The 23,367-nt window shown below is 46.4% G+C and overlaps 1 protein-coding gene across 2 annotated transcripts in view; it reads left to right on the top strand.

Moving 5' to 3' along the window:
- LOC141161755 (uncharacterized) overlaps positions 1 to 23,367 on the top strand; it is a 1,209,981-nt gene that overhangs the window by 493,206 nt on the left and 693,408 nt on the right. For both annotated transcript variants that reach the window (XM_073647047.1, XM_073647037.1), the window contains exon 8: positions 20,297 to 20,397. In XM_073647047.1, coding sequence (XP_073503148.1) covers positions 20,297 to 20,397 — 101 coding nt within the window. The remainder of the gene's footprint in view (positions 1 to 20,296; positions 20,398 to 23,367) is intronic.

Here is a 23,367-nt window from a genome sequence, read left to right as displayed (position 1 = left end):
ACGGAGCCAGTCCACAGCTTTTTTGCTGAGAGTTGTATTTAGCTCGGTGAAAGGACTGGCATAGAGGGAAACCATATCTACTCTGGTTGTCATTTCTTCGTCACCAGGTTCCGCCCATTGTCACACAAGACCATACCTGGCTGTATGTTCAGCGGTGAGAGCCACGGATCAGATTGCTGTGTTACAGCTTTCAACAACTCTGCAGCGCTGGGCGGTTGGTCAATTAAGCATGTTGTTATCTTCAGCACAGCCTGTTGCCGCTTGGCCAAGGCAGTGCTGCAGTGCTGTCAGCGTGTGACTGATGTGGTCATTTGGAGATGGAGGAGGAGGTGCAGGAGCTGAACAATGTGATTACATTGAGGTTAAATTGGTTATGCTGTTTTTTATACTAAAAGAAAGATCCTATTGTTTTGTTTTTTTTACATTATTTTTTAAGACAAATGCATTCACTGGGAAATGTCATTTTAACATTTTACAACCTTATCTGGCAATGTGGTATGTGACACATCATCAGACACATCCTGTTTTATTTATGATGGAGGGACTCTGAAAGTCACAAAGCCTATTTTTATAGGAACATCAGACGGCCCTTACTATTCTTAAAAGGCCAGCAGTAGGCCCTTGCTATTGTTAGAGAGCCATCAGCCAGCTATGCTTTGTTGTTCTCATTATTAACAATTGGGTCTCCTATACTGTTACAGCGTATCCAGTGACTGCAAGGGCTGCCAAAAATTTGGACACAACCCAATCCCCCTTTGAAGAGACATGGAGGAGGGTCTCAGTAAAAAAAATGTTCCCATTATAAAGGAGCGGGTCTCCTATAGTGGTAATGTCCATGCTGTGACTGCAAGGGCAGCCAAGATTTGGGAAAAACCCCACTAAGAATTTAAAGACACACAAAGCAGGGCCACAGTAACAAGTATGACATGTTCCCATTAGAAAGGAGAGGGTCTGCTATACAGTTATATGGTATGCAGTGAGTCCAACGGCTGACCAATTTTAGGAAAAACCCCACTAATAATTTAAAGACACCTAGAGCAGGGCCACAGTAACAAGGTACGACATGTTCCTATTAGAAAGGAGAGAGTCTCCCATAGTGTTGGCCTATGCAGTGAATTCAAGGTCTGCCAAAAATTTGGAGGCACTTCAATGCCCCTTGAAAGAGATGTGGAGGAGGGCCTCATAAAAAAAATGTTCCCATTAGAAAGGAGCGGGCCTCCTATACTTGTAATGCCCATGCACTAAGTGTATGGGCTGACAAACATCTACCCCGGGGGGTATACATGAACATACTTTATAGAAATTTTTTTTTTACTGGCATCATAAACACCCTTTAAAAAAATTATGTGGGTGTTGCATCATGGACCACGGTCACCTTGGTGATGTGGTGGTGAAGGATGAGGAGAAGGAGGAGGGCAAAAGCAAATAGCCAAAATCAGGAAGCGTATACCAATGTATAGGTGAGAAAAGTTGCATGGGAATACACCTTCTAAGAAAAGACACTGGATTTGAGTTTATGTTACGCTGCTATCATTCAGTGGTGTTGAGAAGTCTGGCCCAATCCAGCCCTTGTTCATTTTTATAAGAGTCAGCCTGTCAGCATTTTCAGTTGACAGGCGGATGCGCTTATCAGTTATAATTCCACCAACGGCACTAAAAACCCGCTGTGATAAAACGCTGGCGGCATGGCAGGCCAGGACCTCCAAGGCATAGAGAGCCAGTTCATTCCACGCATCCAGCTTGGATACCCAATAATTATAAGGCACAGAGGAACCACGGAGGATGTTGGTACGGTCAGCAAGGTACTCCCTCAGCATCTTCCCAAACTTTGCACTCCTTGTGAGAGAGTACCCCGCGCCTTAGGGCCTGTGCGATGGGAGGGTCTGAGAAAACTCTCCAAGAATTTTGACAGTGTTCCCCTGTCTCTGCTGGATTGAAGTTGTGTCTCTCTCGCCTGTACTCCTTGGTTGTCCAACGAAGTGTGCCCTCTGTAGCCAGTGTTTTCAGATGGGAATTTTTTTAATAGTTCCGCAACAAGGCCCTTCTGGTACAACCCCATTTTTGTTGACCTGTCCGCCTCAGGAATAAGAGATATAAAGTTCTCTTTGTAGCATGAGTCTAGAAGTGTCACCAACCAGTAATTACTGTCAAGTTGTGAACCCAAATTTTGAGAATGCGAGGGTCATGGGAAAGGCAGCCTTAACATAAACTCAGCCATGTGCGCCAGACTGCTGACAGGCAAGACTTCTGTGTCCTCACCAAGAGGATGACTGACCATGCTTTCCTCCTCCTCCTCTCTGTCCTCTGGCCATCCATGCAGAACAGACGGTATGACAGCTGTGCAGGTAGTACCATCTATAGTGCATGAAACTAGCTCCTGTCCTTCCTGCTCCTCTTCCTCATTGTCACCCAATCCACGTTGGGATGAGATGAGGCTTGGCTGTGTGTAATCACCCTGTACGGTTCCTTGCTCCATCTCATCGTGCCCCGCCTGCAATGCATCCTCTTTGATTGTGAGCAGAGAGCGTTTCAGAAGACAGAGAAACAGGATGGTGATGCTAATTATGGCGTCAACGCCGCTCGCCATCTTGGTGAATTAATTCTCTGCAGAGAGCGTTGCAAAAGACAGACAAGTGGGATGCTGACACTAATGATGGCATCATTGCCACTCACCATCTTGGTGGACTCCTCAAAGTTTTGAAGAATGGTACATATGTCTGACATCCATGTCCACTCCTGAGGTCTTTTGTGTGGAGTCTGAACTGAATACTGACGGCCTTGTTGATGCTGGTACGCAACTACTGCCCTGTTCTGGTCACAAAGCCTTCACAACATCTGCAGTGCACAGTTCCAAAGCATAGGGACATCACACACCAGTCTGTGAGCCGGAAGCTGCAAACGCTGTTGAAACACTGCAAGGGCGCCGGAAGCTGTAACTGACTTTCTAAAATGGCACACAGGCGGCGTTCTTTAACAAGCAGATCCGGCAGCTCCGGGTAGGATTTGAGAAACTGCTGAACCACGAGGTTAAGCACATGGGCAAGGCATGGTACGTGTGTGATCTTCCTTCGCCTCAGAGCAGCCACCAGGTTCCGGCCATTGTCACACACGACCATACCTGGCTGTAGGTTCAGCGGTGTGAGCCACAGATCTGCCTGCTCTTTCAGAGCTGTCCACAACTCTTCAGCATTGTGCGGTTTTTCAACTAACAATATTAGCTTTAGCACAGCCTGTTGCCGCTTGGCCGAGGCAGTGCTTCCAACTTGTGACTGATGTGGTCATTTCGGAGATGGAGGCTGAAGAGAAGGAGGAAGCTGAGGAGAAGGAGGTGCAGGAGCTGTAGACCGTGGGGGCAACCCTGATTGACCTAGGGCCCGCAATCCTTGGCGTTGGGAGGACGTGTTCCGTCCCAAGGTCCGACTGGGTCCCGGCTTCCACTATGTTAACCCAGTGTGCCGTCAGCGAGATGTACCATCCCTGCCCACAAGCACTTGTCCACATATTAGTGGTTAGGAGGACTTTCCCGGTAACTGCGTTGTTGAGGGCACGGCTAATGTTTTGGGACACGTGCTTGTGTAATGCGGGGATGGCACACCGGGAGAAATAGTAGCGGCTGGGGACCGAGTACCGAGGGATGGCCACCACCATCAGGTTGTGGAATGCTTCCGTCTCCACGAGCCTAAAAAGGCAACATTTTGAGCGCAAGCAGTCGTGAAATGTGAGAATTTAGTAGTGTGGTCTGTGGGGCGTTGGCTGCATATTTGTGTTTGCTTTCCAAAGACTGGGGTATGGACAACTGAACGCTGCGCTGGGACAAGGGCATGGACATGCTTCCTGATGCTACTACTTGAGAGTGTGCAACGACAGGTGCCTGGCAGGAGGCATCTTCGCATGCACCATGGACAGGGGATTAGCTTGCATGCACAACAGCAGAAGAAGCAATGGTGTCACCCCCAGACACTGTTCCTGGACCCTGGGGTTCGGCCGACAAAGTCGGCTACTAATGCTGGCCTGGCAGGTGGTGCAAATGGCCTTTTTGGACCTATTGGCAGAGTTTTTAAAAAACAACCAGACTTGGGAAGACCTAACAGTTGTACAGGCAACTTCCTTCGTGTTGGTGTTACGGGGAACGGTTGCCTGCCTTCTGTCTGCAGCCACCACACTGCTTCTTCCTGCCTGTTGGGGTGCTCTGCCTCCCTCCCTCTGTGTGCTGCTGTCCTCGCTCTGCATGTACTCCTGCCAGGTTGGGTCAGTTACTATATCATCCACCACCTCGTCTTCCACTTCCGCACCCTGGTCCTCCTCCTGACTTTCTGGCAATTGTGTCTCATCATCGTCCACCTCTTGGGACACTTTCCCACCGTCGCCTTCGTGTGACCGTGGCTGCTCAAATATTTGGGCATCACTATACGCGATCTCCTCTTGCCCCGCTTCAAGTGGACTGGGCGAGAGGCCCGAATCTATAAATGGAAAAGTGAACAGCTCTTTGGAGCGTCGAAGTGTGGTATCAGTTGTCTCTGGGTACTCGGCATTGTGGGAGCAAGAAGGATCAGGGTGAGGAAAATGCTGTCCAGACTCACGGCTACTGAGACTTGACCGTGTGGAAGACAGGGTGGTGGTGGTGGTGGTGGCTAAGCGACTGGAAGCATTATAGGTTATCCAACCAACAACCTTTTGACACTGCTCTGGGTTCAATAGTGGTGTGCTGCGGTCCCCTAGAAATTGGGACAGGAAGGCCAGGCGAGAAGATTTGGGTTTTTGTTGTGGCACAATTTCAGCTTGCCCACGGCCTTGTCTTCGGCCTGTGCATGCACCATTACCATCACGTCCAGTTCCCCATACTTTGCCATGTGCCTTGCCCATTTTAAATGGAGGACAGTATCTTCCATGCTCACTACAAATGACTGAGTTTGGAGCGAACTTATATGTGATCCGTGTGATGGGGAAAACACTGGAAAGAAATAGCTGGATTTCTAGCTCTGTAATATGGAAAGAACCTGGCTGAATTCTGCAGTGCCAACAAGCAAATGGCGCAGAAAAATGGTGTTCTCTGGATTGCTTTTTAAGCAAATAATGAGGATGAAGATCCAAAAAAAAGTTTTCCTGGCCCTGAGACCTGGGCCTTTGTATAGAAATATCTAACAGCAGCCGAAGGCAGAATTGGAATGGAGCCTCTTGTGCTATATGCACTACAGTCTGTTATATACCCTGCCTGCCTGCCTATATACACTGCCTGCCTGATATCTCTGCAGATGGATTAGTTAGTCCTCAAAAGGACTGTTTGTTAAGATGGATGTGTGTAATGTACGATTTTTCTCCCTACACTACCTAATACACAAGAAAATCTCTCCCTGATGCAGCAGAACCTCTCCCTACACTGTCTGATTCCGGAGTGACTGTGACGAGCATGGCGGCGCCAGGTCTGATATAGACCTGATGACGCTGTGCGGCCAGCCAATCACTGTAATGCCCACAACAAACAAGGCTACGGCATTACAGTGCATGGCAGGCAATCCCTGCATGTTTATTGGCTCTGTAAAGAGCGCCAAACATGCAGGGAGGGGACCCGAGTTCCCGCCCGAGCAACCTGGAAATACTCGGCAAGCGCCGAGCATCTCGAGCAGTGAGATGCTCGGGCAAGCACCGAGCAGTAACGAGTATGTTTTGTTAACCCTTTCGCCGAGTATGCTCGGGCCGAGCACCAAGTATTTACAGCTGCTCGGTGATATGTTTTAATCACTCCCCTGGACATGATTTGCAACTGTTTGACAGCTTTAATACATGTGAGGATTGTCTGTTTCTTACACATTCCTCACATGTATTAAAGCTGTCAAACAGTCGCAAATCATGCACACGGGAGCGATTCAAACATAGCACCGAGCAGCTGTAACTACTCCATGCTTGGCCCGAGCATACTCGGCGAAAGGGTTAACAAAACATACTCACTCATCACTACTCTGCACCTGTCAGGCTCTGAGTGGCCCGGCGCGGCCGTTGCCCCGGCAACCGTTTATGGACTCATGTTGACCTGGCTGCGAACAGGATTACTTTCTGTTTACCCATGAGTTGCTGAATAAAAGCTGTGTATGTTGGACTTGCTTGGGTCACTGCCTCAGTTACTGCACGGTATGAACACCGCCGCATTACAATATATAATATATATATAGTAATGCAGCCGCTTGCTGCATTGCCAAAATGTCAGAGGGGGTGTGTTCTGGCTGACCACGTACCTCCCCTTCAGGTGACTAATCACATGACTGTGACATCATCACAGGTCCTGTGCACACAGAGGAGATATATATCCGGGTGGTTTTGAAACACAGGGAGGCAAGAGACCTGATCCCTGTTTCTGGGACACCATTAGCCCTGGATGGCACTTGGCCTGGAGACCACATCTGGTGAGCCTTAAACCACAGCTTTGGCAGAACAGAGCTGATAGAAGCAGCTAAGACCCGGCAAAGTTATAGGAGGGGACTTGTTATGGACATTAGTGTTGTTACCTTGCTGAAGACTGTATCTGAAGCCAAGCGGGCACAGCTGCCACTGAAAGGCTCTAGGATATTACGTGTGTAACATTCCTGCGAGCCACTGAGATGGTCTATGTTATAAGCAGTTTATGATGAGTAATAAACTGCTGAACTTTAGTTTACTGAAAAACATTACTTGTTTGCTTTAATTGACCTGGTGAAGTGAGTGCCCCTCAACATGATCAATATCGCTACCTCACAATTGGTTAGAGAATGCGGGCAACTGCAGCCTGGTTGCAAGGGGTAACGGCACAGGACGACGAACGTGGATGCAAGCATCTGGCTGTAACTCGGCGGGGTTATAAAAATTGTCGTCGCACTCAAACCTGGTTTGCTGTGGCTTGGTGGGGCCACGAACATTTTTCCGGGGAGAGCAATGTGAGCAGCATACTGTGATTGGCTACGATTGGAGCAGTATCCCCAGATGGAATGGAGAAGTGGTTAGATGACCGGCTGCAAACGCTCTTCAACAAAATAGAGCATCCTGAAGAAATGCAGGAGCTGATAAAGATGGCTGTGAAGGGAGCAGCAAATGAGACTGAAGCTATTGAGCGATTAAAGTGCCTGCAGCAGGTATTTGAGAAACGACAACAGGACATGGTGCAGGAACGACAGGAGCTGTTGGCGCCTTGCAGAATGGTGGCAGCGGACCATTCCTTGAGTTCTCTTGTGGCGCCTGTATTATTCCAGAGTGCCCAGGGAGGTTGTAAGATATGTTGTGAACTGGGTCCTAAGACTATTGCGGGATTTTTTTTTAAAGTACCCCCTACAGGTGTGGTTGTTCAAAAGGGGGCAGAGTCTCAAAAGGGGGTGGAGCATACAAAACCAGAATTGGTTACTGGTCGTGTGTTGGTACCGCCTAAAAATGACAATTCGACCGTTGATATCTGGGTAGCTCCAGTAGAAGGGGTTGACATCAAAGTGGGAGGTGACTTGTTGGTCCACAACACCATGGGCAGTGACACAGACCCCACAGCTGATGGTGACACTGCGAAAGTAGAAAAAGAGCTCAGTCAGGGGGAGTTAAATGAGGTGAGAAAGTCCCCCTCTCGTCGTTGAAGGCGCAAGGGCCACAAAAAAGTTGCTCCTGTAGCCTTTGCTGAAAGGATAAATAAAGAAAATGCAATGCTGTGTGCCTTTATTCCCAATGTGGATCCTCCTTTAGAAGCAGAGGAGATCAGGATGGAAGAGGAGATGGCCAATCATGACCAAGAGCTGGAGCCTGTCAGGCAACAGTATCAGAGTGACGTGCAGCAACTAAGGAAAAACATGGAGAACGTGTCCCAGGACCAGCTGAGCCTGGAGTCTGAACGGAAGAAAGTAAACCAGGTTGTGAGGAACTTGCAGCGAGAACTGGAGGAAAGCAGCGAGGAAATCAACCAATGGAAGGAAATGTTCCAGAAAAATAAAGAGGACCTCCGCAAAACCAAGGAGGAGGTTTTGCAGTTGAAGCTTGAGAAAGAGGAGTCTGAAGATGAGCTGAATGAGATGAAAAATCATTTCTCCCTGGTGCAGTCAGTGCTGAACCAAGTGAAGAAAGGCTCTGTGGATGCGGAGGAAGCAGAGGTCGCAAGAAAGGAAGTGCAGAGATTTCAGGAGCAGGTGAAGCAGCTGATGCAGGAGAAGCAAAGGCTGGATGAGGATCTTTACCAGCAAGACCGGGAGCTATCTGCCCTGAAGGGGGCATTAAAAGATGAAGTGTCTGGTCACGAACGTGAGGCATAAAAGATGTGTGAAAGATTCAATAGGGAACTGCAACAAACCAAGAAAGACTATGAGGATCTCCTCAAGGTTAAGAAAAAACTAGAGGATGATAAGACTGATGCAGAGCACATGCGCCAAGTGATTGAGACCACTCTGCAGGACACCCGTGATGAGAATGATGATCTCCGCAGAAAGATCCTAGGACTGGAAGCTCAGGTGAAGGAGCTGAAGATATTCTGTGATGATCTCCAGAGGGCAGAGACGTGCCTTAAGGATAGAATCGGCAGGATGGAAGCTGAGCGGAAAAAGATGGAGGAGTCTATCGGAGAAGCCACAGACCAGGGTCAAGAGTTTGCCACTGGAGAAGGGAGGTATGAAGCAAATACCTCCTCGAATAATGCGAGCTTGGATGATTCAGTGGATGTAAGAGCCGAGATCAAGTTGCTCAAGGAGACGCTACAAGCCCATTTGAAGCAAGAGAAGCTTGAGAGACTGGCTGTTGAGAGCCGAGTGGGCGCATTGGATACAGAGGGCTGAGAGAATTCTGCTTATAAAGGAGCAGTTGAAGCAGGAAGAGCTTCAGAGATGGGCTGATGAGAAGCGAGTAGCTGAGATAGAGGAAGAAGTTTTCGAGCTCTAAGGTCGCCTGGTAAAGTACCAGTCAGTGAATGAGGTCGCCTTGGAGAAGGAAAAGGGCAAACAAGTTGTGCTTAATCCTCTATACCATGAGAAGGTGGACGTGAAGAGAGCTGAGGAAGTGTTAAAAGAAGATCAGTATGGGATGGAAAATGTCAAGAGGAGAATTCTTGAGTTCATAGCTGTGAGTCAGCTCAGGGGAAGCATACAGGGTGAAGAATCTGAAAGTCAGTTGTCCCTGAAATCTGAGCCAGATGATCGTTTGGAGACCACTGGTGAGACATAGACTTCTCGGTACAAGTGCCTCATAGATGTACCCGAAGATTTGAGAGAAGAATGCACTAGAGAGTCAGTGCATGAAGAGTTTAAGAAGGCCGTGGGAGCCTGTAAGGTGTATTCTACCTCAAAAGCTAAACAGCTAGTGGTCCTGTCCACAACTGAAGTCACATTGAAGAGGGTGGCTGTCCTAATTGACATGCACTGGCGATGTGTTCGCATGAAGCGTATTGTCCGGTTGAAGACGGAACAAGCCATTAAACAACTGGAGCTTATGAGAGAAGCTCAAAGTCTGCTGGAAAAAGTAATCTCGGTGCCTCATGCTCTGGTAAGAATGCTCATTGGGAGAAATGGCCAAGCCATACAAATGATGGTAAAGAAGTCTGGTGTGATGAAAGTAAGCAGTCCACGTGATCATCAGGACTGGATACCGGATGAAGATGGCATGGTGTCATTCTCTGCTGTAGGAACGGAAGAAAATCTTGCATATATAAGAATGCTGATGGAGTACCGAGTGACCTACCTGCAAGAGGTAGTACAGTTGAATCTCGCCAGACTACGAATGGAAAGACAGCGTTGGCTGAGCAGTAGAAGATGGCAGCCATCTATAAATTGTGAGACCAGACAGAGAAAGGGCCCTCCAAATAATAGAATGGCTACAGCAGAATTTAAAGACTTTTCAAGATGTCCTGAGGATAGTGGGCGTGGGTTTAGAGGTAGTGAGTCCTCCAGTAACTCAGGTCTGAGAGGCCCATACAAACGACCCAATAGAGTACAAGACAGTAAGGAGTCGGACCTGACCTTAGATACAAGGGCAAGTGAGTCGCACTGCTGTATTGACCACTGGGAGCGAGGGAGGTCAGACAAGGTTACGACTCGGAAATATGACTTGACGAAGTTAATGACAATGACAGATGCTAGGTCTCCCTAAGGAATGGGCTAATGTTGATGACTAATATTCCAGGGGCTGAGCAGCGCTAACGTCAAGTACATGGACTCTGTGTGAACCGTGGGTTATAATGTGATTGTGTATATCATGTGTTCAATACCATGGGCTTGAACAAGAGGGGGAGGATATGTAATGCAGCGGCTTGCTGCATTGCCAAAATGTCAGACGGGGTGTGTTCTGACTGACCACGTACCTCCCCTTCAGGTGACTAATCTCATGACTGTGACATCATCACAGGTCCTGTGCGCTTTTGTGGTTTTGAAACACAGGGAGGCAAGAGACCTGATCCCTGTGTCTGGGACACCATTAGCCCTGGAAGGCACGTGGCCTGGAGACCACGTCTGGTGAGCCTTAAACCACAGCTTTGGCAGAACAGAGCTGATAGAAGCAGCTAAGACCCGGCAAAGGTAAAGGAAGGTACTTGTTATGGACATTAGTGTTGTTACCTTGCTGAAGACTGTATCTGAAGCCAAGCGGTCACAGCTGCCACTGAAAGGCTCTAGGATATTATGTGTGTAACATTCCTGCGAGCCACTGAGATGGTCTATGTTATAAGCAGTTTATGATGAGTAATAAACTGCTGGACTTTAGTTTACTGGAAAACGTTGCTTGTGTGCTTTAATTGACCCGGTGAAGTGAGTGCCCCTCAACATGATCAATAGCTCTACCTCACAATAGATATATACAGGGTTGTCCAAAAGTAGGTGGACAGAAAGTGTAATAAGGTTATGAAGGGGAAGATTTATCAAACATGGTGTAAAGTGAAACTGGCTCAGTTGCTTTTAGCAACCAATCAGATTCAACATTTCATTCCTCACAGACTCTTTGGAAAATGAAAGGTGGAATCTGATTGGTTGCTAAGGGCAACTGAGCCTGTTTCACAGATCTAGTTTTAACAGATAGATCTTCCCCAAATCTGTTTTCTTTTCTGATAATTCAGATAACACATAATGGCAAATAATTTAAATACAGATCAAAGAAAATGGATTTTAACAGAGTATTGGAAATCTCAAAATGCTGAAACCGTTAGAGCAAATTGGGTTGAAACATTTGGTACTCCAGCCCCAAAGAGACAAACCATTTACCGCCTTCGTGACAAATTCAATGCCACTGGATCAATCCTTAATGCTCCAAAAACTGGTCGACCCAAAACAGTCTGTACAGAAGATAATAAACAACTTGTTACTGAAACATTTATTCAGAGTCCAAAAAATTCCACCAGAAGAGCCTCTTTGAAATTGGGAATTTCACAAGCTTCTATCATGCGAATCCTGAAATCTATTGGGTGGAAAGCTTATCGTCCACCTACTTTTGGACCACCCTGGATTGGGTGGATTGGAGTTGAGGGGTGCCATACATACCAGGATTGGGGATGAGGGGTGCCATACATACCAGGATTGGGCGTGAGGGGTGCCATGCATACCAGGATAGGGATGAGGGGTGCCATGCATACCAGGATAGGATGGTGGGGACAGAATGGGGGCAGCACATACCAGCATGGGAGACCATATACCAATAGAAATGCTCGCCACCCGGACATAGAATGGGTTCAATAGCTAGAGTGTGTGTGTATATATATTTATATATATATATATATATATATATATATATATATATATATATATATATATATATATATATATATATACAATATAATGGGGGATGCGTGTCTCTGTCTGAAGCCTCGATAGACTGCGCATGCGCGACGCAGAAGCACGCATCCAGCCGTTATACAGGTAAGAGGAGTGTGTATGGCGCCGGGGATCACGCTATGCGTAGACACTGAACGCATACCACGATCTCCTGCGCCATACTTACCTGACCGGGAGGAACGTTGCCGCGGCGCCTCTCTTCGCCGGAGACCGGGGCAGGAGTGAGGCATTGGATCGGCCCATGCACATAGCGCTATCCAGCTCCATTTTACTGAAGACACATTTGCAGTGTGTCTTCAGCAAAATGGTGCCGGACAGCGCAGTGCTCCGGCGCCGCATTCCTCCCCCGGCCTCCGGCAGAACAGGACGCAGCAGCGCTGGAGCACAGAGAAGAAAGATGAGTATAACTGTTTATTTTTTCTCCAATCCCCTCCACGACAGCACACCTGGAGGTAGCCTCCCCATCCTAATTAGGAACAGGAAAACAAGAGGTTAAATAGCCCCTCCCCGCTACAATCCCCAGTGTTTTCCTGTCCCTATGGGATGAATAGGGTTACCTGGGGTGCCTGCGGCCGGCAAGCAGGGCCCTATTAAATTTACCTGCCGGGCTGCAGAGAGCTATCGCCTCCGGCCTTCCTTCCTTTGCATCTCCCGTGTCTCCTTGAGAGCGGAACCCCCTCACTCGCCTGCGCCTGTGGGTAAAGCCGAGTAGGGTTTTGGGGGCTGGGGGCCTCCTGTAGCTCCCCGGCCGGAGGCTCCTCTGTCCTCCATGGCGGCATTCTGGCGCGCATGCAGGATATGCCGGAAGTCAGGCTTTCGGCCTGTGGGATGTCACTTCCGGTGCGTTCCAAGGTGGAACGTATGTGGCCGCGGCGGGAAATTCAAATGGAGAAGCCACGGTTGCCCTGAAACTGAGGATCATTCACCAGATAGGTGAAAATTTGGCACTGGATCTCGGTCTCCCCTACAAAAGACCCAGATGAGAAGACTCCATTAAGGTAGGACAGAATATTCTGCTACTATGGAGGGTGCTGTTCCAAAGCCTGCATCTGCAGAGCCCAGCGCTAACCCGGCCCCAGTAAGTACTAGGTCCTAGGTTATTCCCCACTCTCTTTTGAGCAGGATCCTAAATATATTTTAAATCTCCCCTTTTTTAATTTAGGGAGACAAGGATCCTGCACCGAGAGTGGGAGAAAGCACTACAGTTCGCAAATGAGCCATCTGTAGAAAAAAGCTTGCTTCAGGGCATAAGAAACCCCTATGCCGGAAATGCACTGACAACATTGTGAAGGAAGAACAGCTTTCCCTTATGGAAGAAGTCAGGGGAATGGTTCGGCAGGAAATACAATCTTCCCTAGCCTCCTTCTCACAGACTTTTTCATAAGCCAGAGCTGAAGGTCCATCTCCCCCCAAAAGGAGAAAATATACGGTTAGGGAGACTTCTGATTCAGAATTAGGGTCTATGGAGGAACCGGAATAAGCGGTCCTAAGTGAAGATTAGGAGGAAGATAGGAAATATTACTTTTCGTCCGAGAATATGGAGGAATTGTTGTCGCATGTGAGAGACACGATGCAGGTGGAAGACGAGAAGGAAACCCGTACAGTTCAGGATGAAATGTTTGGGGGTCTGAAATCCAAGAAGAAGTTAGTGTCCCCTGTGAATGACAACATTTGGAGTCTTATTTTGGATGAATGGGAGTCACCAGAGAAAAGGCTTAATATGGCAGGAGAAATGAAGGATAGATTCCCTCTAGATGAAAAGGCGGCTTAGCTTTGGATGGAAGTCCCGAAGGTTGATGTACAGGTGGCAAGGGTTGCGAAGAAAACAACCCTTCCCTTTTGAGACTCATCACAGCTCAATGGGAAACATCGGCGGCTTCACTGAAGACTAATATCGCTTCAACTTGTGTAGCTCGTTCCATGTTCCTCTGGCTCCAACAACTAGAGGAACATCTCTGGAAAGGTACTCCTCGAGACGACCTCCTAGCATCTCTTTCTTTGCTGCAGAAGGCCACTGGATTCCTACCGGATGCCTCGGCGGAGTCAGTCAAGATTGCGGCAAGATCGGCAGCATTATCGAATTCTACGAGAAGAGTCCTGTGGTTGAAGATGTGGAGTGGGGACAACGCATCAAAATCTAAGCTTTGTTCCATTACATTTAAAGGAGAGTATATGTTTGGGGCGGTCCTAGACGAATTGTTGGAGAAATCATCCGACAAGAAAAAGTCTCTGCCAGAGCCAAGGAATCCAAGAAGTTTAAGAAAGAGACCATTTCTCCCCCCTCAACAACAACAGCAGCAAACATTTCAGTACAGAGGCAAGGGTAAAACTGGTCACTGGAGTTACCCAAAAGGGGGAAGAGGAAGGAATATCTTTCAAGGTTCTATTCAGGACAGACAATGACGCCAAGAAGGTAGGAGGCAGAATTGCGAGCTTGCTTCCTCATTCGCAGCTAATATCTTCAGACAGGAAGATACTGGGCATGGTGACGGTAGGAGCAGAAATAGACTTTACCATCTATCCTCCAAGAGGGATAGAAGTAACATCTTTACTATCAACAAGATTACACAGGCTCCTAATGTTAGGTCTTCAGAAGCTTCAAAACTCGGGAGTCATTTCACCAGTGCCTCGCATGGAACAAGGAGAAGGATACTATTCTCGGGTGTTTCTGCTAAGGAAGGTCTCAGGTTCTTACAGGATAATCCTCAATCTGAAACATCTCAACCAATATGTGAAATACAGAAGGTTCACGATGAAGTCGATAAAGTCCATGATTCCGTTGATTGAGAAAGGATTTGTCATGGTAACAGTAAACCTGCAAGAGGCTTACTACCATGTGCCAATTCATCCGGATTACAGAAAATTTCTCAGATTTGCTGTAACTCAGAACCGAGAAGTACTTCACTTTCAATTCAATGTACTCCCCTTCGGTATTTCGTCAGCACCCCGCCTGTTTACAAAGATCATGGCAGAGGTAGTAGCTTATCTAAGGAAACGGAATATCTGCATCGTCCCATATTTAGATGATTTTTTGGTGATGACTCCCTCGGTTTCAAGTTTGGAAAGAGACCTTCAGATGACCCTCCAGATCCTGGAATCTTTGGGATGGTTGATAAACTACGAAAAGTCAGATCTGATTCCTTCCACCAGGAAGACCTTCTTGGGAATTTTACTGGATTCTCAGCAACAAGCATTTTTTTCTTCCAAAAGAGAAGCAGATTCAGTTGAGGTCGAAAGTCTATGCACTAAAGAACCGCAGCGGAGTGTCATTAAGATTCGCCAAGTCCGTCCTTGGGTCCATGACCTCATCTATTCAGGCGGTACCTTGGGCTCAAGCACATTCAAGGGTCCTTCAAAACTACATCCTTTCCTGTTGGGACAGATCTCCAAGTTCCCTCTCCAACAGAATTCATCTGCCAGATAAGGTGATAGCATCTTTAAATTGGTGGCTCTGTCCAGGAAATCTGGAGAAAAAGGTTCAGCTTGGATTCAACTTCCCTAGTTATCCGTCAAAACAGACGCAAGCAAAAGGGGATGGGGAGCAGTAGTCTCCCATGTGGCCTTCCAAGGGGTCTGGTCGCAAGAAATAGTAGAGCAGTCCTCGAACTTAAGAGAACTGAAAGCGGTGGAAGAAACCCTATGGGCAGCCAATTCTCTGCTTCAGGGGTCGCATGTCAGAGTCTACTCGGAGAATATGACAACTATAGCCCACTTGAGACATCAGGGAAGTACAAGAAACAGGAGGTTGCAGATGATCTCAGAAAGAATCTTCCACTGGGCGAAGCATCATCTACTATCCTTATCGGCTCTGCACCTGAGGGGCTCCGACAACTATCATGCAGATCTTCTGAGCAGAAAAGACATTCATCCAGGGGAGTGGAGTCTGAACTCGAAGATATTTCAGATTGTTCAAAAGTGGGGATACCCTGATGTGGACCTGTTTGCAAACCAGAAAAACGCAAAAGTAAGAGCCTTTTTCTCTTTGGACCCCGAGGATTCACCAACAGGGATAGATGCATTCGCTCACCCTTGGAAAGTCGGGTTCGCTTATGCTTTTCCCCCGGATTCCGTTAATACCAAGGACTTTACAAAAAATCAGGTCGGAAGGGGTCAAAACTATCCTAATAGCTCCAATGTAGCCAAAAAAGAGCATGGTTCGGAACATTAAGCAGTCTAAGAATGAAGGATCCATTGATGCTTCCTCGAATCCATGATCTACTGCATCAGGGCCTGATTTTCCATCCAGCCCCTCAGAATTTGTCTCTAGCAGCTTGGCTTCTGAGACCGTGCTCTTAAAAGCCAGAGGCTTCTCAGTACAGGTGATGCATACACTGCAGAAAAGCAGAAAACCGGTCACGAATTCCATCTATGGAAAAATCTGGAAAGCTTTCAAGCTGTGGTATGAGCCTCGTCCATTAGATCCTTTTCGGCCTGACATGGCCAGAATCTTGGATTTCCTACAGAACGGTCTGTCTAAAGGATTAAAACCAAGCACACTGAAGGTCCAAGTCTCGGCTTTAAGTTCCTATTTTGATGCTGATTTGGTCCAAAACAGATGGATTAAGAGGTTCATGATAGCTGCTTATCGGATTAATCCAACAAGAGCTAAAATAGTTCCACCTTGGGATCTCAATGTAGTTCTTAGAGACCTAACTATGCATCCTTTCGAGCCAATAGCGGAGGCACACATAGACAATTTGTCTTGAAAAGCGGCATTGCTTATAGCTCTGACTACAGCCAGAAGAGTGAGTGAAATCCAAGCCCTGTCTATCAGAGAGCCTTATTGTCGTATTTTGGAGGACAGGATCATCCTCCAGTTGGATCCTTCTTTTCTACCCAAAGTGTCGTCTAATTTTCATATGACTCAGCCCATAATTCTTCCGTCATTCTGTCAAAATCTATCAAATAGCAAGGAAGAAGAATTCCACGCGTTGGATGTAAGAAGGACTATAATCCGCTATTTGAGGGAGACTGAAACCTGGAGGAAGGATCAGAACCTATTTGTCCAATATGGAGGCACAAATAAAGGAAAGAAAATTGCAAAAAATACGCTAGCAAATAGGATTAAGAAAGCAATTTGTGAAACATACATAGTTCAAGATTTGCCTCCTCCGGAATCCTTGAAAGCTCATTCTACTAGAGCTATGTCTGTCTCCTGGGCGGGAAAAAGCTAGTGCATCCATCGAGCAGATTTGCAGGGCAGCTACATGGTCGTCTGTCCATACCTTTGCTAAACATTATAGACTAGATGTAATATCTAATAGAGACTAAACATTTGGAAGGAAAGTCCTTCAGGCTGTTGTCCCTCCCTAAAATTCATTCTTTGGTATTACTCCAGGTGTGCTGTCGTGGAGGGGATTGGAGAAAATAGAATTAGACTTACCGGTAATTCGGTTTCTAAAACCCTCCATGACAGCACTGGTAATTCCTACACTTTCCTTATTGATTGGAAAAATCCTTAGTGTTAATAAATTGTTATGATCTGCAACATGTACTAAGGAATGATAGGGGAAAGCTGTCCCTACAGTAAGACTAAGCTGAATCCCTACAATGTAGGGGGCTGCCTGTTCCTAGTGAACATACCCGTCTTAGTCCTTGGCTAGTCTGAACGAAGACCTATAGAATTAAGGGAGGGGTCCCTAAAAGAACTAAGGACTGGAACAAAAATGGGACACCTCCTACAAAGAAGTTGTTGCAGAACACAAAAAGACAAACTGACAAAGAGTACTAGAGGTCCCAGAGGACCAAGCGAACTAGACAGAGAAAGGCACAGAAGCACCTAGCTAGAGAGACAGTCAAACACTGAAGTCCAGCACAGCCACAAGGGCGGAGCTGGAATATAAAGGCAGATGGTCACGTGACCGCAAAACACAAGATAGAAAAAACAAACAGGAGGGTTCTAACAAATATTTAGAGCATTCATACTGTGTGGTCCTTTGAAAACTCTGGGGATTGTAGCGGGGAGGGGCTATTTAACCTCTTGTTTTCCTGTCCCTAATTAGGATGGGAAGGCTACCTCCAGGTGTGCTGTCGTGGAGGGTCTTAGAAATCGAATTACCGGTAAGTCTAATTCTACTTTTTGTATGTGTATACAGAGTGAAAGGGATGAGGGGGCCACACATTCAAGGATTGGGGGGTGAGGGGGCCACACATTCCAGGATTGAGGGGGGAGGGGGCCACACATACCAGGATTGGGGAGTGAGGGGACCATGCATACCAGGATGAGGGGTACCACGCATACCATTATTGGGGGATGAGGGGACCATGCATACCAGGATTGGGGGATGAGGGGTACCCTACATACCAGAATAGGGATGAGGGGTACCATACATACCAGGATAAGGATGAGGAGTCTCATGCATACCAGGATTGGGGATGAGGGGTGCCATGCATACCAAGATTGGGGATGAGGGGTGCCATGCATTCCAGGATTGGGGATGAGGGGTGCCATGCATACCAGGATTTGTGGGTGAGGGGACCATGCATACCAGGATTGGGGGGGTGAGGGGTACCACACATACCATTATTGGGGGATGAGGCGACCATGCATACCAGGATTGGGGGGTGAGGGGTACCATACATACCAGAATAGGGATGAGTGGTACCATACTTACCAGTATAAGGATGAGGAGTCTCATGCATACCAGGATTGGGGATGAGGGGTGCCATGCATACCAAGATTGGGGATGAGGGGTGCCATGCATACAAAGATTGGGGATGAGGGGTGCCATGAATACCAGGTTTGGCGATGAGGGGTGCCATGCATACCAGGATTGGGGATGAGGGGTATCATGCATAACAGGATTGGAGATGAGGGAGCCATGCATACCAGGATTGGGGATGAGGGGTGCCATGCATACCCGGATGAGAGGTGAGTGGTGCCATGCATACCAGGATGAGGGGTACCACGCATACCAGGATAGGGATGGGGTACCATGCATACCAGGATTGGGGGTGAGGGGTGCCATGCATACCAGGATTGGGGGTGAGGGGAGCCATTCATACCAGGATTGGGGTTGAGGGGTGCCATGCATACCAAGATTGGGGATGAGGGGTGCTATGCATACCAGGATAGGGATGAGGGGTGCCATGCATATCAGGATAGGATGGTGGGGACAGAATGGGGGCAGCACATACCAGCATGGGAGACCATATACCAATAAAAAAGCTTGCCACCCGGGCGTGGAGCGGGTTCAATAGCTAGTATATACATACATACATACATACATACATACATACATACACTGCACAGTACCACTTCTCCTGTCCTGTATATATACACACTGCACAGTACCACTTCTCGAGTCCTGTTGTTGGAGAGGCATCAATATTGGTTTAGTATTTTGAATATTACTATGGCCAAATAAAAATAAATATTGGAAAACCTGTTTAAATTGATTATCCCAAGTAATCTCCTCTCCTCTGGCTAGGGGATAACTGTCCAATCGCTGGAGATCCGACTGTTGGGACCCCCATGATCCTGAGAATCGGAGCTCTGTAGAGCACCATGTAAATGGAGCTGTGGTCGATCATACGCACTGTGGCACCATTCACATGCGGCTCTTCAAATAACTCCTTTTATGAGACTGAGGGGCACGACCAAGTAAAGCAAAATTCACTGATCGGGGTAACGAGTATTAGGGTACGTGCACATGATCAGTAATTGCTGTGGATTGAACGCAGCGCACTTACGCTGCATGCAATCCACAGCGGCCAGATGTTACAGCATAGTGGATGGGATTTGTAGAAATCCCATGTTCACTATGCGCCTCTGTGCACCTGCGGATCACCCGCGGACACAGATATGCGGCACCTCTTTCCAGACCGCAGCATGTCAATTTCTCTTGCAGAGACGCTAGTCTCCGCAAGGGAAATTATATCAGTGCAATGTATAGGATGCAGTGAAACCGCATGGTTCAATGAACACATGCAGATTCACCTGCGTGCAGCGCTTTGGATGCAGCATAAAGTATACTGCGTTCAAAGCGCTGCCAATACGGACCGTGTGCACATACCCAAATAGTATGTGGGCTGGTGGGGTTTGTGTGGCAGGACTGCTTTTTTGACCCAGTCCGTCGCTGGTCATAACCAAGGATACTTAAGGTCCTGCAATGCCAGGACACGAGGAAAGAGACATAGTGAATCAGAAAAACTATACTACATTTCTAATTGGAGGTATATGCTAATATTATTACACCTATTACATATTGGGATATCATCTTGAAGATGGGAATAAACCTTTTAAGTAACACAATTGAATCCAGCTAAGTCAGCATCTTACTTTTCATTAGTTTTGTAAAATGGATGTTACCTTAATACCTGGTTTGAGAGCGCCAAATGCTTTCCACCTGTGGGCAAACCAGTATCCTTTCATAGCCCCTCTATTATGCTTAGTACGTATTACATCCAACACTAGTCAAAGATTTTTACCACTTTTATTGACTAATTTTTAAAACAAAATAATGTACTAAATTATGAAATCATCTTGAACTATATAACTTTATAATACTGCATTTATTGAAATTGCCTGTATTTTGCATTTAACTTTTTAGAGGGCACAGATGAAAATACAGAGATAACATACACAGCCCAGGATTGCCTCACTGAGAGATTTCAAATTCTAACAGGTGAAAGCTTCTCTGAAGAGATGAAGGTAAATTACAATTTTTTTTCTTTTTTTTTGTCCACTACATAAACTTTTTTACAAAACATCCACATGAATGATCCAGGTAAAGCTAGAACCATAGCTCACAACTTAATAATCAAGATTGTGAGAGAAAAAGCCATAAAACATTGGACAAATACTACATTCAGTATGTGTTGTACAACTGAAGTGCTGAGGAAGATAAGTGTAGTATACTGCAAATAATATAAAGATTCAATTGGTAGGAGTAGAAGAGAAAGGAGAGGTACCAGTAGCAATGCCAGACACAATAATAGGGCTCGCTCACACTACCATATAACACAGCTGAGTGTTACGCAATAAAACATCGCATAGCACTCTGCCCAGTGTTATTTTATGGGGCAGCTCAGATCTGTGATTATTTTCTCATCCCGATTCGGCATAAGAAAACAATTGCAGCATGCTGTGATTGCATCCGAGAGTCGGATCACGCTCACCCATACAAGTCTATGGGTGCATGTGAAACATCGGACTGCACTCGGATGACATCCAAGTGCAGTCCGATTACATAGGATGCCAGCAATGGAGGAGATGGAGAAAGTGGAGCTGCGATTCCCTCATGCGAGAAACAGAGCACAGTGCACTGATACTCGGCTCAAACTCTGACAGAGTTTGAGCAGAGTGTCATTTGCATAATAGGGCCGATTCTGGCGCACGAGCGAACATAAGCTTGTGTGACCCCTGACAGCTAGTGCTGCTACATTTGAATTATACGTTTTCTCTTAATTCTTCATGCACTTATCCCCTTCACGACATTTGACATAAGTTTATGCCATGGTCGGCAAGTGATTTCCGCAAAGTGACGTAAACTTACATCATGGCAATCATGTGGGCACAGTCGCTGTGTTATGTAGTAGTTATAATAGTAATAGTAATATTAGCAAATACCTCCAATTAGAAATGTACACTACTCAAAAAAATAAAGGGAACACTCAAATAACACATCCTAGATCTGAATGAATGAAATATTCTCATTGAATACTTTGTTCTGTACAAAGTTGAATGTGCTGACAACAAAATCACACAAAAATCATCAATGGAAATCAAATTTATTAACGAATGGAGGCCTGGATTTGGAGTCATCCCCAAAATTAAAGTGTAAAAACACACTACAGGCTGATCCAACTTTGATGTAATGTCCTTAAAACAAGTCAAAATGAGGCTCAGTATTGTGTGTGGCCTCCACGTGCCTGTATGACCTCCCTACAATGCCTGGGCATGCTCCTGATGAGGTTGCGGATGGTCTCCTGTGGGATCTCCTCCCAGACCTGGACTAAAGCATCCGCCAACTCCTGGACAGTCTGTGGTGCGTGACATTGGTGGATGGAGCAAGACATGATGTCCCAGATGTGCTCATAGAATCATAGAATGGTAGAGTTGGAAGGGACCTCCTGGGTCATCTGGTCCAACCCCCTGCTCAAAGCAGGATTCACAAGATCATCTCAGACAGATGTCTGTCCAGCCTCTGTTTGAAGACGTCCATTGAAGGGGAACTCACCACCTCTCGTGGCAGCCTGTTCCACTCATTAATCACCCTAACTGTCAAAAAGTTTTTTCTAATATCTAATCTGTGTCTCCTCCCATTTAGTTTCATCCCATTGCTTCTAGTCTTTCCTTGTGCAAATGAGAATAAAGATGATCCTTCTACAATGTGACAGCCCTTGACATATTTGTAGACAGCTATTAAGTCTCCTCTCAGTCTTCTTTTTTGCAAGCTAAACATTCCCAAATCCTGCAACCGTTCCTCATAGGACATGGTTTGCAGACCAGTCACCATTCTGGTCGCTCTTCTCTGAACTTGCTCCAGTTTGTCTATGTCTTTTTTAAAATGTGGTGCCCAAAACTGTACACAGTATTCCAGATGAGGTCTGACCAAAGAGGAGTAAAGATGGAAAATGACTTCACGTGATCTAGACTGTATGCTTCTGTTAATACATCCCAGAATTGTATTTGCCTTTTTTGCCGCTGCATCACACTGTTGACTCATGTTCAGTCTATGATCTATTAGTATACCTAAGTCTTTTTCACATGTACTGTTGCTTAGCTCTATTCCTCCCATTCTGTATATGCTTGTTTCATTTTTATTGCCCAGATGTAGTACTTTGCATTTTTCCCTGTTAAAAACTATTCTGTTGGTTGCTGCCCACTGCTCCAGTTTATTTAGGTCTTTTTGAATCCTCTCTCTCTCTTCTCTAGTATTAGCTATCCCTCCTAGCTTTGTGTCATCAGCAAATTTACCCTCAATTCCTTCATCTAAATCATTGATAAAGATGTTGAACAATACAGGTCCCAGGACGGAGCCCTGTGGTACCCCACTTGAGACATTCATCCAGCTGGATATGAAGCCATTTACAACCACCCTTTGAGTCCAATCACTAAGCCAGTTATGAATCCACCTAACAGTTGCCTGGTCCATTGCATACTTGGTCATTTTTTCAATAAGGATGGAGTGAGATACTTTGTCAAATGCTTTGCTGAAGTCAAGATATACTATATCTACAGCATTTCCCTGATCCACCGAGTCAGTGATTCTGTCATAGAAGGAAATTAAGTTAGTCTGACATGACTTGTTAGTTACAAACCCATGCTGACTCTGGTTAATCACTTCATTCTTATCCATGTACTTACATACATGTTGTTTAATAATTTGTTCAAAGATCTTTCCTGGTATAGAAGTCAGACTCACCGGCCTATAGTTCCCTGGGTCCACCTTCTTCCCCTTTTTGAAGATAGGAACAACATTTGCTCTTCTCCAGTCTTCTGGGACTTCTCCTGTTCTCCAAGAACTTTCAAAGATTATGGAGAGTGGTTCTAAAATTTCTTCTACGATCTCCTTCAGTACTCTGGGGTGTAATTCATCTGGACCTGGAGACTTGAACTCATTTATGTTAGCTAAATATTCCCTCACAATCTTTCTGTTTACAGATAACTTGGATTCCT

The sequence above is a fragment of the Phyllobates terribilis genome, unplaced genomic scaffold (assembly GCF_046119375.1).
Source record: "Phyllobates terribilis strain yellow unplaced genomic scaffold, ASM4611937v1 Scaffold_1__5_contigs__length_1240528914, whole genome shotgun sequence".
NCBI classification, from domain to species: domain Eukaryota; kingdom Metazoa; phylum Chordata; class Amphibia; order Anura; family Dendrobatidae; genus Phyllobates; species Phyllobates terribilis.
This window is presented reverse-complemented; position numbering and strand designations above follow the sequence as displayed.